The sequence below is a fragment of the Zootoca vivipara genome, chromosome 1, assembly GCF_963506605.1.
Source record: "Zootoca vivipara chromosome 1, rZooViv1.1, whole genome shotgun sequence".
NCBI lineage: Eukaryota > Metazoa > Chordata > Lepidosauria > Squamata > Lacertidae > Zootoca > Zootoca vivipara.
This window is the reverse complement of record NC_083276.1, coordinates 39,913,218-39,930,527: the sequence shown is the minus strand read 5'-3', so window position 1 is coordinate 39,930,527 and position 17,310 is coordinate 39,913,218. Positions and strand designations below refer to the sequence as shown.

General features: G+C 42.0%; 1 protein-coding gene and 1 pseudogene across 2 annotated transcripts in view; both read right to left on the bottom strand.

Moving 5' to 3' along the window:
* Positions 1–11,872, bottom strand: part of RYR3 (ryanodine receptor 3) — a 264,337-nt gene extending 252,465 nt beyond the window's left edge. For both annotated transcript variants that reach the window (XM_060273292.1, XM_035110794.2), the window contains exon 1: positions 11,770–11,872. In XM_060273292.1, coding sequence (XP_060129275.1) covers positions 11,770–11,820 — 51 coding nt within the window. In that variant the 5' untranslated portion in view covers positions 11,821–11,872. The remainder of the gene's footprint in view (positions 1–11,769) is intronic.
* On the bottom strand, positions 1,212–8,205 carry LOC132593065 (splicing factor C9orf78 homolog; annotated as a pseudogene).
* Positions 11,873–17,310: the final 5,438 nt, after the last annotated feature.

The following is a 17,310-nucleotide window of genomic DNA, read 5'->3' as shown; positions in this document are numbered from 1 at the left end:
GTTTCCAACTAACTAGAAGCAAAACTTCCAAAGTGATGGCCAAATACTCTACTAGCAGAATAAAGAGAGAAGGAAACAACACTAAGTTTTATATTCATGAGCCCTGTGCTCTGCCCTCTACCCCTGTGGCCCAGCTGTGAGGAGATCTTTGGCAGTTCAGTTTTTAACTAAGTGTGGTTTGGTTTATTGGTTCACCTAAAACTTCATAAACGATGGTTTAAAGTTGGCTTGTGTAAGCCTCAGTTCATTCTGAGCTTTGATCCATCTGATCTGCAACTGTTGGCTACTTGTGTATACTCTTCCTTTGTGATTTCCCTTTTCTTCCATGCCCAGTAGTTCCTCAAGCTTTTTGAAATCAGCCTTCTTAAAGTACAGAAGGCATGTCCGGCTACACTCAGCTTTCCCTTACCTCTGTATCATGAAGCCCAGAGGACATGATCACTTCCTCCCACATTTCCAAGTACTTCCACTATGTCAATCAGTTTGTTCCTGTTGGTGAGAACCAGATCCAATATAGATAATCCCCTTGTTGCTTCTTCCACCTTCTGGGAAATGAAATTGTCAGTGAGGCAATTGAGGAACTTGTTGGCAGAGCTTGATTTCCAACAGATATCGGGGATAATTGAAGTCTCCCGTGACTATTATCACCATTTTTGAATGTTTGGTATTCTGCTCAAGGAAGGCATCTTCCAAGTCTTCAGTCTGGCCTGGAGGTCTATAGCAGTAAAGTCATTGTTGTTTTCCTCTCCTATCATTTTTACCCATATACTCTCAATCTGCCTTCCATGTTCCAGGTCATGGATCTCTTCACAAATGTACACGTTATTTACATATAATGCTGCTTCCTTCCTGTTCGGTCTATTCCTTTGGAATAAGTTGCACCCCTCTATTTCTATATTCCAGTCTTAAGTCTCATCCCACCAGGTTTCAGTAATGCCTATTAGGTCAAATTCATCTTGTGTGTTTCCCATACTCTGTACTTTGACTTAAGCTTTTTACCGGTATCATAGTTGCTCTGTGAATGTTGTGAAATATTTAATAAAATTTATACACAGCTTGATTTTCTTTTTTTTAATCCCCTCTGAGTGGTTTACAAAAAGAGTTCCTCGTCACAAGGGCAATTCTAAGTGAAACTTCCCCTTCTCAAATCCCCCTGTGCATTTGCTCTGAACATCCGAGGAGGATTTTTTTGTGATCAGGAAAATCCAGCTTCAGTACTGCTGGTTTATCTTCTTGAACTTCTCATAGAGATCGTCATCACTTGCTTTCTCATTTGGGGGTGTTTGCACTTAGGTGAGGATCTCACAGCTTTTGGCTTGTCAGTATCTCCCACCCTCAGCTGACTGGCTTTGGGTTTCTCTTTGTTTCTCTGTACCAGTGAATTCCACTCTTCATGATAAAATCTGTTGTGCTGGCCATAGTTGACAGACTTATTCGTTGGGACATAGGAAGCTTTTCTATTTTTCTCTTTGTTCTGCTGCTCAGCCAGCAACCTCACTTTGGCCTTCTCAGTGAAAATGATGTTTTTGATCTCAATTTCAATTCTGAGGTCCACCTCTGATATGCCGCTCAGCATCTGATTGGACAGCTTCTCTTCTGTCTTCTTGGCTAAAGAAACCCGGATGCTCTCAGGCAGCTTGTACAGACTGTGCTCTGCATTCTTCTGCTTTACTTCCTGTTCCTCATTTTCCACAATTCCCTTCCTTTTCTTTAGCTTTATTTCAATGGAGTTCATCATATCAGCATATTCACCCCTGATGTTGGTCTGTGCAGAAAGGGGACTTACAAGGTTACAGTCCTCCTCTTCACTGATCTTGTCATTGCCCCATTCTTTCAATTTCTTCATGTCCACCATTGCACCAGTCTTTATCTTAAAAGGGCATCTGCCAGGGTAATTTCTTCTTGTAGCTTCTTCCCCACAAGCCGAGTGGCAGAACTCACTCCATTGGGCTTCCTGTAGTTTTAGCCAGACCTCCTTGGTCACCTGCTCATCCTCATCTTCCTCTTCAAAGTCCCTCTGATGGAAAGCTTTCCCTCCTATGCTGGCTGTTTGCCAATTGATTGATTGATTGATTTCCCTGCTAGCATGTTCCTAGCTGCATTGGTGACAAATCTTCTTCCTTACCACTTGCGGGAGGAAATACAGTGGTACCTCTACTTACGAATTTAATGCGTTCCGAACGCACATTTGTAAGTCAGAAAAAATTGTAAGTCGAATCCCATAGAAATGAGTAGTTCAGTACAGTGGTACCTCTACTTACAAATTTAATGCGTTCCGAACGCACATTCATAAGTTAAAAAAAAAAAGGTAAGTCGAATCCCATAGGAATGCATTGGGAGAAAAAATTCGTAAGTCGAAGCAACCCTATCTAAAAATTCGTAAGTAGAAAAAATCCTATCTAAACTGCATCCAAGATGGCGGACGGAGCTCCGTTCGTAAGTAGAAAAATTTGTAAGTAGAGTTATTCGTAAGTAGAGGTACCACTGTAGAAACATTTGTAAGTAGAGGTACCACTGTACAAGTTTTGCATGCAAAAGGACCCAGGTTCTCCAGGTAGAGCTGGAACAGTCTCCTCCCTAAAACCAGGAGAGCCTCTGCCAATCAATGCAGACAATAGAACCTGGGACAATTATCTGACTTAGTATTAGACAGCTTCCTCCTTTGCACCTGACTAAGAATATTTGTTTGCATCTATGGAAACAGTTACTGAGGCTTATCAGGTGGTTTAAAAGTCTGTTCCTTAGTGGAAGAAATTGACATTAATGAGATGTGTAGAACATCTACCATTTACTAATTGTCTTCATGTTTTTGTATACATTCCACTACACAGACTAAAGCACTACAGGCAATGAATTTAAGAAAGGTTGCTCAAATCTTGGGGGCTTGAAGTTATTTGGCCGCAGGCATCTTTTATATCGCCGCTCAAGGCATGATACTCTGTATTCCAGTCAAACAGTATTTGCATTGCCTTTTATTATCTATTTACTGCTATCTGGAACTATTCCTCAATACAATATCCAGTTAAAACCACCATTATTTACAATCTGCTACCAACCAAAGATTGTCTGCAAGTCTCAGTGTCAATGCTGGAATTCTGATGTGTCAAATTTGTAAGAAAATTTAAATAAAGCAATCATTAGCATGAATTTATAGAATTATAAACCTATTTACTATTTATACATTTATAAAACGATTTCTATTATAAGGCTAGTGATTTTGGAAAGTTTTTCAAAGGGCCATTTGGAGACAACTTTGCTTTTCACACAGCGTGATTCACAAGTCAATTATATTTAACTGGGCTACTGTTGTGAAATGAAATGCCACAGGCTATTTTTGTAAAATATGATTTGAACAAAAAATAAATCAGCAAAATGATTTCATAGCAACATAGCAACAGTTAACAGAAACATCTCTGAATTCATAACCAAAGGCTGATAACACCTCTATTACGAGCCATTTATGATGAAATGTTTTCTCAAAACATTTCTCTCTAGTGAATGACAGAAATTGCTAGGAATCATTGAACATTTTCCCTAAAACTAAAGCAACTGAACATTATTCTGATGCTCAACTTTAAGAAATTACGTTTTCATTAAAATTCATGAGAGACTTGTTTTCCATAAGGGAACTAATGCAGGTCTGACTTTCAGTACCTAAGATAGTTTCAGCGCCTGCAGAAACATTTACCTAACTATCCTGCAAGTCACTTCATCCTGCAAAGAAATCTGGGAACTGTAGCTCTGTGGGGGGGGGGGGTGTCTTCCTAACTATTCTCAACACCGTTAACAAACTACAGTTCCCAGGATTCTTTGGGGGAAGTCACGACTATTAAAGTGGCATAAGAGTGCTTTAAATATATGGTGTGGATGTGACCTCAGAAAATGATGGCTCAGTGAGCAATGAGAGTATTTACTGGTTTAGGGATAATGAATACTGACTTCACAAAGAAGCCAAAACCAGATGGTTATAAAACAGTACTGCACAAACCTTTATAGGAATCCAAACTCTTCATCCTTGGAAACATGTGTAATTAGTGCAGTAAAGAATGTGATGATACAGAAAGACTATTAGTAAAAGATGGCACAATGTATCCTACCTTCTAACAACAGAATGGTGGATCTGTTCCTTTGCTACAAAAATATATGAGACCAGCCAACCGATCCGTATCTGCAAGGTGGCATTTGAATGTCCTTGATATAAATTCACTTCTAGACATAAGAGCGCAGGATAAAAAGCTTGGGCTACACAAAAACAGCTTTTCTCCAATCTCTTCAAAGAAGTTTGGCTGTGATGAGACAGTTGGGGACACCGATAAAATTTAGGAAGGGAGTAAGCACGTGAAAGGATACTTAGCAACGTGAAACACTAGCTGACAACCACCCATGGTTTTTGGAACATCAAGGTTATAGCATGATCTCTCACTGACTATCAGCACATTACTGTGCACATTCCACATTGCCCACTTTCTCAAGAGAATCTAAGTCACAGATCTTAGAAACGGAAAATTGCAGAAGCTAGATAACATGGTACTGCAAAGCCAGACACAATCAGTATGCTGGTTGCTACACAACAGATATTTCTGAGATGATACTCAGTAGATTACATTGTTTACAGACATTAACTGACAAACAGCATAGGCATACATTCTATGCAAGTCCATATCTTCCAGGGCTAATGAGGGATGCAAGACAGAAGCTGAGACAGTCCTGGTATGTCTGCTGGTGTTTGAGGTCAGGTGTGACTGACACTGTAGCCAGGGAGTTCCTTATCTAAGACATTCATTCCACTGTTAATTTGGAGCTAACCTATAGTTTCTGGTTGGCTACTTGCTCTTTGCTCTTGCTGTAATGCAATGGCTGCCTTTGGATATGGTGGTAATACTATGGTTTAGCATAATGAGAACAAGCCCAGCCTTGGACTTGGTGCACTGCCTCCTCCCCTTCCGTCCTCTGGCATGGCTACAAAGAGAAGATTGGGAGCTTCCACTTATGTTTTAGGTTAATTTCAGTTTAATATGCCATCTGAACTCTAAACTGCAATTAACCTTAACTATGGTAAGTAAAAGCAAGCAAGCTATGGTGTGAAGTTGCCTTGTCTCCACTTACCATACTTAAGATTACCGTAACTGCGTTTAGCCCCAGTTCAGGTGTGGCAAGCTGCAGTTAATAAAAAACAGAAGCTAAAACTTCCAAACTTCCAATCTCCTTCTTACGGTTCCACCAGAGGAGGGGGAATGCAGGAGCTCTTGGGAGGTTAAGTGTGTTCTGGTTGTGTCAGAACCAGCCCAACAGCCTTTGCAAATCCTGTGCTTCCCGTTTCCCTACCCTTAAACTCACGAAAACTGAAAGAAGAAACCATAGCAATTTTTTTCTAAATACTTATGTTTCCCACCTAGAAGAGGAGGAGGAGGAGGAGGAGGAGGAGGAAGAGGAAGAGGAGGAGGAGGTGTTTGGATTTGTATCCCACTTTATCACTACCCGAAGGAGTCTCAAAGCGGCTAACATTCTCCTTTCCCTTCCTCTCCCACAACAAACACACTGTGAGGTGAGTGGGGCTGAGAGACTTCAAATAAGTGTGACTAGCCCAAGGTCACCCAGCAGCTGCATGTGGAGGAGCTCTTAACCACTACACCACACTGGCTCTCTCACCTACCTCTGAAGTAAATATAGAATTCCCTCTTCGTTGTGCTAGTTCCAGAAACCTATGCAGCACCCATCTCCCTACAAAAGAGGACTGCCTTCCAGAGTTTTAGGCTATAAATTTTATCTGTGTGTCTGTCCTAAACCTTGTTTCAAAGGAGGGGGTTTCTAAGGTGGTCTACAGTGCAAAAGTGAAATGTGTCGTTACCCCCAATGGAAGCCACAATTTGCCTCCTGGGTGCTGAAGCACCGGGGGTTCGCCGTGTCCCCGGGTGCGTTTTCCAACACTTTCCTGTCGTTTGCATGTGTTAACAGAAACCCCTATGCCACCCTGTGTAGGTCTGTTTCCTTGCTGTTGCGTTTCTGTGTGTATTCTTTTTCTTTGTTGAACTACTGCTTCTGTAAAGGGCAAGGCTTTTCAGATGCTTCCTTGATTTGTAGCTCTACTTTCCCCAGCCTCCCAGCCTCATCCTGGTAGGTTTATCCTCTCTGTTTAAACTGATGAAGTTTTATTTGTACAAATGATGCTTGCAACACATCTGGGAAAGGCAAGAACAATGTCAACCACTGGCACAAGGGAGGGCTGAGCATGCCATCTCTCTTTGCAGGAAGAAGGGTCATAATTCCATAATCGCTTGCTGTATATTTTTCTGCTCATGCAACCTTTTCAGACTGCAGCAGTCACAATTCACACCACCAAATGATAATGTTTCCTAAAAATGGTTATTGGGATTTCAAAAGTGAAATCTTTCTCCAACCATGGCCAATGAGATGCCCTTGGGAAGATAATAAGTAGGACAAAATTGACAATATCTATCCTCTCTGCTTCATCCCCAATGAAATTAGTGATGTACGGTCTCTAAATATGGGGGGAAGCTTTGCCTGCCGAACTTTTGCTTGTTGTTATAGACATGGAAACCAGGTCAGCAGGGGGTGGGGAGAGATGCCAACCTTACACACACCTACACCTTCCTTCCATGCTAAATGTATTTACAGCCTATCTGTAATTCATACGCTGGGCAAAAGTGAAGAATGTAAAGTCGTTCAGTTGCAATATAGCCCTCAAAGGATTATATATTTGGCACCAAAGATCACACACCTAAAACATGATTAATACAACCTGTATTTCCTATCGGAAATACTATTCTGTCGCATTTCACATTAATTTTGACTACATTTATTTTGACTTGGTTTCCTGAATAAATCCTCTTATAAGATAATTGTGCCATGCTGCTTTGTTTTTGTTTTTATTGTGCTACATGCATGCTCTCTGATCCGTGTAACTATTTCATATTTTGAAGAGGCACAGAAAAGACTGTGTTAAATTAAAAAGGCCAAAAGCAATAAGAGTTTGACAGATATACGATCCTAAACCCAACAGTCTGGAAGCAACCCATAATTCTCCAGTCCCTAGCAAGCAATACCTTATTGCTTCTGCTATTTGGTCATGAACATTCTGGAATTTCCCAATAGTTTCCTTAAAATCACAGTGGTCAAAAGCAGAAGTGAGCACAGAGACCTGATTGCCTCCCTAACTCTAAGCATACTAACCGTAATCTAGCAATACAGCCCTGCATATACCGTACATGGTCAGCAGTGGTGTGCTTAGGGTGTTGCATCTGAAACCAAGGGAGTGTGAGATAGCTCTTATACCAAAGTAAATTTCACTAAAATAAATCAGAATTCTTCATCATACCTTCAAGATTCAAGCCTAAGAGAGGCATGCAAACAATAACTGATAGTGCACAGGACTTAGCTCCAGAACTTGTTTTGAGAAAAAAATGTTGTTGCTTTAAAAAAACACCAAACTTCCTAGAAAGGCATTTTTTAATTAGGCTGAACAAAATGCCATAAATAGCGAACAGATTTCTGAGCTTTCTGAAACCCTTCATCATGCTAGATGTTAAGCAAAGTAGTAGGTGAGAGGAATGGGGAGGAGAACCCGGCTTGCTTGTCTGCATTGGTCTCAGTTTTAGTGTAGGAAGAGATTGCAGACTTAAAGAATAAGCTCTTCTAGGTATGATTCAGATTTTAGGTTAAACCTAGGGTTGCAGAGATGAACAAACATATGACCGAGTCCTTGTTTTTTAAAATATAAAATCCAACAGTTTTTTGTATCTGTCACCAGCTTTAAGCAAACCACCCACAATTCTTCAGTGTAACTGTTTAAAGACTCAGCTACAAACCAGTTTCAAGCTAGTCTTTGCCATAAATTCCTTTAGTTGCTTTAAGATTAAGAAGCTGCTACCTCTCAGCCTCAATGCCCCACCTGCAATAGGATAATATTTTAAACCTAAATTGCAGGGTTACTTGCAAGTATTACTGACACAAAGCACTTTGAACACTCTGAAGTGCTATATAAATTATTGTTATTATGGTTTCCACTGTCAGAGCCCCAAACTTTCACAATTAAGAGACTGCCTTGATAGTCAGAAGCTCACATATTTGGGGTGAGAGATGAGGACTTTCAGGGCAAAGGAATGGCAGACTTGACCATGCAAGCAACACAAACATAGGTGTCAATGAAATCTAAAAGGTAAGTACCAGAATCTCTTGCAACGCCATAATTTAGAAGTGTGCAGAAGGCAGACAGTGGTCAGGACAGACTAGTGACAAATTTCTAGCAGATTATCCAGTGTGCATTGGCAGTTGTGGCAATTATTGCAAATAACATTGGAATAGATTGATCTCGATCAGATCCAGCAAGGCACTGTTGATGTCCTTGTGCAAAAGTACTCAGAGGCACGTAACACAGGTCACCCATTAAAGTATAACTGAACTGTTTCATGTGACTGTTAAGTGACAATCTTTCATTCTAATTTAAAACATCTATAGTGGACTGCAGGTACTTTTAGTTTTTGCAGGCTTTTATTTTTTTTATTTTTTTTAAATTTAAAAGAAATATAGACTATGCTGCAATGTATCCTAAGCTAGCCAGGCCAGCTTGAATCCTGGAAATTTCATTTCATAAACTAAACCATGCTAGTGAATTGCCCAAGGTAAACAGCAAGTTTATGTGGATCAAACATCCTGCAATTCCTTTCCTGTGTAAACAGGTTTTGTTGCCACTATAACAGCCCAGGGAGCACCACATCTGAATCCTTAATAAGTGTAACCAAGTCCTAGTTAGACACTTGCGTGTCTACAAAAAGAAAAAAACCTCCTGAATTCTAAAACATACCATTATAATGTAAGCTAGGAAGCTTTGGGAAAAGAGAATTTAAGTGCCACTGTATTGGCCACTAAAATGCAACCACTTCTAAGACAGAAGGCAGATGCTTTAAAACGATTCACAAAAATTTAGGAGTGCAACGCTGGGAGGAAAGGAATCAGATTTTCTTTCTTGACTTCATTTACATGGATTTTGCTTTGGAAAATTGACTTCTATAAAAGCAAGGGACTAAATTGCAAGTTTCACATTTTCTGAATGGCATACTCTGGGAAATGTTATTATTTTTTACAGTTCCATCTAGAAGGGAGCATTTTATAAGAACACTGAACTCTGCCTTCTGTCACTTTGTAATACATGCGATCACATCTGCCAGCCCAAAACTAAGGTTACGCTGCATGTGAGAAACTATTTCTGAAAACGCTGCATGTGAGAAACTATTTCTGAATCCTCCCTACAAATAAATTTGTTTTAAGACTGAGGGTTTGTGTTGGCACAGTCGAACAGACAACCTAATAACTCAGCAGCAATGGTGCTTTCATATTGCACGCATGCCTTAGTATACTGCTCATGTACCAAAGTGTGTAATTAATCTTTAGTATTTATGGCCACAATCAAAGTAGTATGCAAGAAATAAATAACACTCCTCCCTAGGGAATGTAGAATTCAGGGGAAGGTTTAGTACCTGATACCTCTGTCTGTGTCATTGCAGAAAATTGGAGAAATTTTGTCATTGGAGAAAAGCAATGACAAACCTAGGCAGCATCTTAAAAAGCAGAGACATCACCTTGCCGACAAAGGTCCGTATAGTTAAAGCTATGGTTTTCCCAGTAGTGATGTATGGAAGTGAGAGCTGGACCATAAAGAAGGCTGATCGCCGAAGAATTGATGCTTTTGAATTATGGTGCTGGAGGAGACTCTTGAGAGTCCCATGGACTGCAAGAAGATCAAACCTATCCATTCTTAAAGGAAATCAGCCCTGAGTGCTCACTGGAAGGACAGATCCTGAAGCTGAGGCTCCAATACTTTGGCTACCCCAATCAGAAGAGAAGACTCCCTGGAAATGACCCTGATGTTGGGAAAGATTGAGGGCTCTAGGAGAAGGGAACGACAGAGGATGAGATGGTTGGACAGTGTTCTCGAAGCTACGAACATGAGTTTGACCAAACTGCGGGAGGCAGTGCAAGACAGGAGTGCCTGGCGTGCTCTGGTCCATGGGGTCACGAAGAGTCGGACACAACTAAACAACTAAACAACAACAACAACAACCTCTGTCTGTGTAGGAAGTTGTCTAGAAAAGTGAAGAAACCTGCATTTTGTGCTTTATGATGAGCACGCGGGGGGGGGGGGTAGTACCGTCAAATAGAAACAGTAACCCTATCTCTATGCACTATTCCATGATGCCAAGAAGCCTCCTTTTAAAAAAATCAGTGTATGTTTACACCATATCCTAAGTCATAAACACTAAATTCAGTGAAAGGTAGAAAGAGTTTCTATCCCTCTGAGGAAGGAACACAGGCTGCAGTCTCATCAGAAGTCTCCTCATGTAGGAAATGATGAGATACCTTATTTGTCTAGGAAGAGGAGAAAGCTTTTCACCTTGCTGTTCAGTGAGGATATGAAGCAAAAGCGCCTTAGACAGCCATTTGGGTGTCATGTCAAAGACATGCCTGGAAGGTGCAAAGCTAATGCTGTTGCGGGGAAAAAAACACATCTCTTGTTCAAGATATACATTTAGGGGCTTCGTTGTGTGGATGTGCAGTTGTCCCATAACATAAGCAGCGGAAGGTGTAACGGAATAAAATTAGTCTTCCCTGTAATTACATCTTCCATCATGAGGTTTTCAGAAGGAAGGAAGTGTCAATGACACTTCGACACAACTAGCATTTTTCAGGAGCTGCTCAAGACACCTTTTCTCATATTCCCCATGCTCTGCGCCCCTGCCCAACTGGCAACAGCGTGGGCTTATTACGGATTGCCAGCTTACCTGTTTTGGAAATTCACCTTTAAAAAAAAGTTGCACTAGAAACTGCAGAGACTCTGTTGCTGGCACGGTTTTCCACAAGGAAGCAGAGAAATGGTGAAAGGGCGGCAGGAACTAAATGCATTTTGAAGGGCTGCTCCTCAAGCAACTCCAACCCACATCAACATACAGAATTACCCAATGAAAGGATGTCCCACACCTCAGACCAGTTAATGTGTGAATCAGAGTCACTTCAAAATCAGAAAAGATCACCCCTACAAAACCTTATGGAAGAATGTTGTGAAAGCTCTTTATGGAGCATTTATGAGAGCGGCAAGTTATTATTTCACTGGTTGACACCCCTGGTCAGAGGAAGTGCTACGTCCATTTGAACTAAACCTCTGTTTTAAGCACAGAAAAATATTCCAGGTTTACCTCTGAAGCACATTCATTCATACAAGCACATCCCGCATGTCTGTATATTTGCTATAAAGGGGAGGAAGGATTGCAGAGGTCTCAAAGACCCCTCTTTGGGGTTTGCTTGCGATTTTGATCCTCTATTCCCCGCAAAGCTTCTTTTAATTGTCTGTGAGGCGTAACCTAGAGAGAAGTTTCAGAGGTCAGGTATCTGGCATGCAGCATTAAGAAACCCAATCACAAAGTTAACAAGGATGCTTCAGACCCAGGGAATCACTAGAGCAAGCAACTCCCTTTCGGTACCAAACTCAGACGGAGATGGCTAACAAGCAGATTTAAAGGGAGATGGCACTGAGAATGTTCAGTGCTTGTCTGGTACAGACTGTACGTATCCTTGCATTATTTCCCATTCTCCCAAACATTCGTTCCTGGGTAACTGAGCAGAGGCAGGGAGAGAGGGAGAGAGGGAGAAATACAGAGAGGGGAAATGTTATTCTGTAATGCAACACAGCAGGCACAGTCAAGGAGACAAAGAAAAAGAACCCGGTTCCTGACCTAGAAAAAAAAACCAGATACTTACAGTTCGTAGGAACTGTATTTCATCTTCCCCTCCTTCACCCCCTTCAGCCATGGCTCTGGAGGAAGCAGCTCTGCTCAGCCTCTGACTGCCTACACTGGTAGCAGCTCGCTGGGCTCAGCACAGCCTCCTTTTCCCTATCTGTATTAGCATATAGCTAATCCATAGCCATATAGGGAGCCCAGCTAACTCCACTGCACTGCAGACTGTCAGTCAACCCCCTCACTGCCAGAACCAACTGAGCCGTCTTCCCAATTCCACAGCAAGCTAACTCCCACCCCCCCTTTCTAGGCTATCCCCCCCCTCCAGGGAGAAACCTATTGTGAAAGCAATGCGGGAAGCACTGCATGCATCATTAAAGGTCTCCCCCCCCTTTAAATTATCTCTCAACAGCACTGTAATAGGGAAATTAATGAAAGCAACACTCTCGCTCCCATTTTGCCAGATTAGTATCTTCACTTTTCTCTCTCTCTTTAATTTAAGGAAAGTATCACAATCAGCAGCTCTTCCCCTATTGATGAGCATTTCAAAGGATGGGAATAATGACTATCGGCATCGCAGGGTGATGGTTTTAACAGCCCGTATTAAGCATGTGAAAATTATTTATTGCCTTTCTGCATAAGCAGCAGCAATTCTAGTTGGCACGACCGTGTAAAGGCACTATGGGTACTTGTTAATTATGCTGCCATTTCCCAGAAGCAGCCACACACTGAGCTTAGGAAAAAGTTTTCACCTGAAACATGACGAAATGTAAGCAGGACATGATCGTTCTATTTTGGATCCTCAGTGCTTATGCAAATAATGAGCATTTCACACAGGAACCAGCTTGGCTCCCCGAGTCCCATCCTTAGGCATGGTTACTAGGAAGAAACTTCACCTCACATCAAGGGTAATTACTCCTCGGAAAATCTGATTAAGCTCAGACTGTAAGTCACTATCTCCTCCCCAGAGTCCTAGTCCAATATTTTAAGTAAACAATGCTGGTGGTGTTTTTTTAAAGTGCACCAGAGACATTCTTATCTTGGTGGCTACCGCACACCAAGTCCTTGAACCGCTGAGGCACTATTTGTCAGGAAGTTCTCTGCGTAGCCGCTTGTCCCTAACAATACTGTACAGCAAAGACTGTACCACATTCAGAAGCATGGTAAAAACTTTGGCACAGATTGGTCCTTAGGGACTGGGACAGATTACAATTTAAGCACCTCCAGCAACTCAATAAATTGAAATGTCCCCCCCACACACTTAAGGACGAGGCAGGCTATAAATATAAATTACCGTAATTGATTATGTATCTGCTGCTTTGAGAACCATCTTGCAGAACTGGAAACAGAGCCATGCAGAGTTACAGAAAAGTTGCCCGCCAGAAAAATCACTGAAAACAGAAAACCGACAATTAAGTCTTATGGGTTTCCTTCAGAATCACATTGATATAAAGAAATCAGGGGAAATGTAGCCAAGAATGTGACTGAGCGTCAGCATTCTGTTTTGGGTCAAGAGTTTGGATCATACTAAGCCAATCTCGTGCCACCTTCACTGGTTACCAAGTTGTTTCTGGGCTAAAGTCAAGTGCTGGATTTGACCTAAGTGGTTTGAGGCCGGAGCCCTCTTCATGCATTCCTTCACATGTACCCTAAACACGTGGAAGGGGCAAGAATGCACCCACTGCCTGCTTTGATGCCACGGACCTAACTGGCCCTGTCCATAAGATCCACAGAGGAATACCCATGTGTGTACAGTTGTGATTGAAGCGATCTGGTCAAATGCTGTGTGCACATAGGTGTCCCTTTGCAGGAGTCCCACTCAATATACAGACAATGGATGGGCCAGTAGGATGAATGTCACTGGGGCAGAGCCAGTGGGCATTGCCCTGCTCCCTCCACACATACACAGTCCCATGAAAGGACGGTGTGAGGGGTATGTCTTGAACTTCTTCAGTGTACTTTGATTTTGTTTTATTGTTATGATGCTTTGGTTTTAAAAGATTTTGTACACCACAGAAATATATTTGTATATGATTCTGTGGTACAGGTATTAAAATAATATATTATTATTATTATTATTATTATTATTATTATTATTTATACCCCGCCCATCTGGCCAGGTTCCCCCAGCCACTCTGGGTGGCTTCCAACAAAATATTAAAATACAGAAATCCATCAAACATTAATAGCTTCCCTAAACAGGGCTGCCTTAAGATGCCTTCTAAAGGTCTGGTAATTGTTATTCTCTTTGACCTCTGGTGGGAGGGCATTCCACAGGGTGGGTGCCACTACCGAGAAGGCCCTCTGCCTGGTTCCCTGTAACTTGGCTTCTCGTAGCGAGGGAACCGCCAGAAGGCCCTCGGCGCTGGATCTCAGTGTCCAGGCAGAACGATGGGGGAGGAGACGCTCCTTCAGGTATACTGGACCGAAGCCGTTTAGTACTTTTAAAGTAGCAGCCTGAGCTAAGTCCTCAGGCTTGAACACCGATCAGCGCTACGCACTCACTGTCCACTGATGTCAGCAGCAAAGATAACAGACATCAGGAAAATACTCTTCAATAAAACCCTTCTTGTATTTTACCACCTTCTCTTCTTTTCCTCCCAACCACAGTTGAAAACGCTAGTATTAAAGCAGGACAAATATCACACTTTATGGGTCAGGGAGTGTAATTCTATGTGAATTGAACAGAGGTGAGCTGAAGAAAAAAGAGGAACACTGCCCAAAGGAAATATCTGGATTAAAACAGTACATTCTCCACACACACACACACACACACACACACCAGCAAGAGGCAGCAGCAGGTGGGAAGACTGGTGTATCACACACTCCCATCTGTAGTTTTACACTGATTACAAAGCTTGGCACATGCCGACAGGAATTTTTCCCATGCTGTGCCAGGATTTTCTGTGAGATTTATGTCACCCTCATGTCCGGGGGAGGGGGGCACCCAAATGTGACTTTATGACTTGTGGTTGATATTTTGAAGGAATCATGTTTGTGTGTGTTTATAATTCAACAAGAAAATGGTCTCTGACATTTTCCAATACTGAATCAAAAAATTGCTTTGAGAAGATTTACAGTGAAATCCTAGGCGTCCAAGTATGTTCATATGGGTTAAAGTATGCACAGAACTGAAACCATAGTACAATCCTGCACATACATCTTCAGAAATTTGGCTCACTGTGTTCAATTGGCCTTACTTCCTAATAAATATACCTAGGACTTGAGCCTACAATTCTATGATTCTATTAGTCTAAGTGTTATCAATACATGTAGTATCAGAGAGTCAGAAGGAACCAGAAAAGTCTCCTAGTCCAACTCGCTGCCAAAGCAGGAATTCCAGTATTACAGCCATATTAAAGCCTTTTATTTGTTTATTTTATTATCTCATTTTTATGCCACTCTTCATAAGAAGTTTCTAGAAAGATACAAAATACTGTACACATAACTAAACCCAATGTATCAAAAGCATGAAAACAGCATTAAGAACATTCTCCTAACAGACTGCTCACTAAATCATACTTTGGGCCTCGTAGGACCCAAAGGCCCAAGTGAAAAAGGGTGGGACCACAGGGATGGCCTCCTCCACAGATCATAGCTGACAGCTTGGTACAGCTGCATACATATGTGCTCTCATGCTATTGCTTTCAATCTGACAGACTGGCACACACAGAGAGCAAAATATGTCCGGTCAAAGTTGACTGGAAGACTGCAGCCCGATTCCAACTGTGCTTAGAATTGCAGTCTTTGAATGCAAAGATCATGTTTGTTCACATGCACAATTTTGATCCAAAGAACGTGCTTCGAGGAAATCGCTGGTTTAAATTAAATGACTGCGTTCGAATTGCACATAAGAATTGCACAATGTCTCTCTAAACCTGTTACCTCTTTTCAGTTTGTTATATAGTGGTGCCTCGCTAGACGAATTTAATTCGTTCCACAGGTCTTTTCTTATAACGAAAAATTCGTCTAGCAAATCCCATAGGAATGCATTGATTTTTTTTTGAATTTTTTTTTTTTTTGCCCATAGGAACGCATTAATTGAATTTCAATGCATTCCTATGGGAAACCGTGATTCGCTAGACGAATTTTTCATAAAACGAATTCGTCTAGCGAGGCAACCTCCGCTAGAAAAAAACCTTTCGTTAAGCGGAAATTTCGTTAGGCAGGGCATTCGTTAAGCGAGGCACCACTGTACCTCTAGCACACCAGTCTCAAACACCCTAAGTTGAATGTACTATAAAATGTAATAGGATAAGATTTCGCGGCTGTGTGTGTGTGTGTGTTTAGGGTTGATGTGTTCCCTTGGCCTAGCAATTAAAGTTAGTGCCACATGGAGAGCTAACCATAGTAAAGTGCTGACTAATCCCAGTTTACAGTAAGCATGTTTTATTTATTTGCTACTCACGTCCTTCCTGGTTTTAGTTTGCATGATGTTCTCTACTCAGTACTGTATGTGTTATTTTGGGAAACAATTTCTTGCCCCAATAAACAAAATATTTCAGTTTGTTTTCATACCGGTACATCTTAACACTGACAAGTGAGTGACCATCTCACATTTCTGTACTTGTATCCCTTAGAGCTGTGTTCCAGTTCATATGATGGGTATGTGTTTAATAAGTATACGGGTTCTCTGAAACTGAGGTGCTCTCTACGCGGGTGGCACTGTGGTCTAAACCACTGAGCCTTGGGCTTGCCAATCAGAAGGTCAGCGGTTTGAATCCCTGTGACGGGGTGTGCTCCTGCTGCTCTGTCCCAGCTCCTGCCAACCTAGCAGTTTGAAAGCAGTCAAAGTGCAAGTAGATTAATAGGTACCGCTCCGGTGGGAAGGTAAACGCCGTTTCCGTGCGCTGCTCTGGTACGCCAGAAGCGGCTTTGTCATGCTGGCCACATGACCCGGAAGCTGTCTGTGGACAAACTTCAGGTCCCTCGGCCTATAGAGCGAGATGAGCACGCAACCGGACCTAATGGTCAGGGGTACCTTTACCTTTTACTACATGCAGGAGCTATGGACAGAGCAGCAGCTCCTATGCATTGGTAGCCAGGACCCCGGAGGAGTGTTTCCGTGGGGAATTTATTAATATGGGACCTGAGCGAGAACAACAGTTGGCATCCCCCAACTTTGAGTAGGTACCCGTGCAAATATGGATTGTTGTTGTTGTTGTTGTTCTCATAATTATCATCATCATTTTGCACCCCCTTGGCATGGCGCCCTGTGCGGGGGAACACTCACACCGCCCTAAATCTGCCACTGGTTCTACCTCCAATGGTGGCAATACTCCTAGGTTTCACACACAGGCACACACACAGAGACACACACCCCTTAACACCACTGAAATCACCAGAATGGCCTTTCTATGGTAAAAAAAAGCATCAGAGGAGGGAGGCATGTTAAGTGAGCCCTAAAACCATAATTTACTATTAATATAGTGCTATATTCCCCATTTAAAAATCCAGTGTCCTCCCACCAACCTAGCAGTTCGAAAGTACGTCAAAATGCAAGTAGATAAATAGGAACCGCTACAGCGGGAAGGTAAACGGCGTTTCCGTGTGCTGCTCTGGT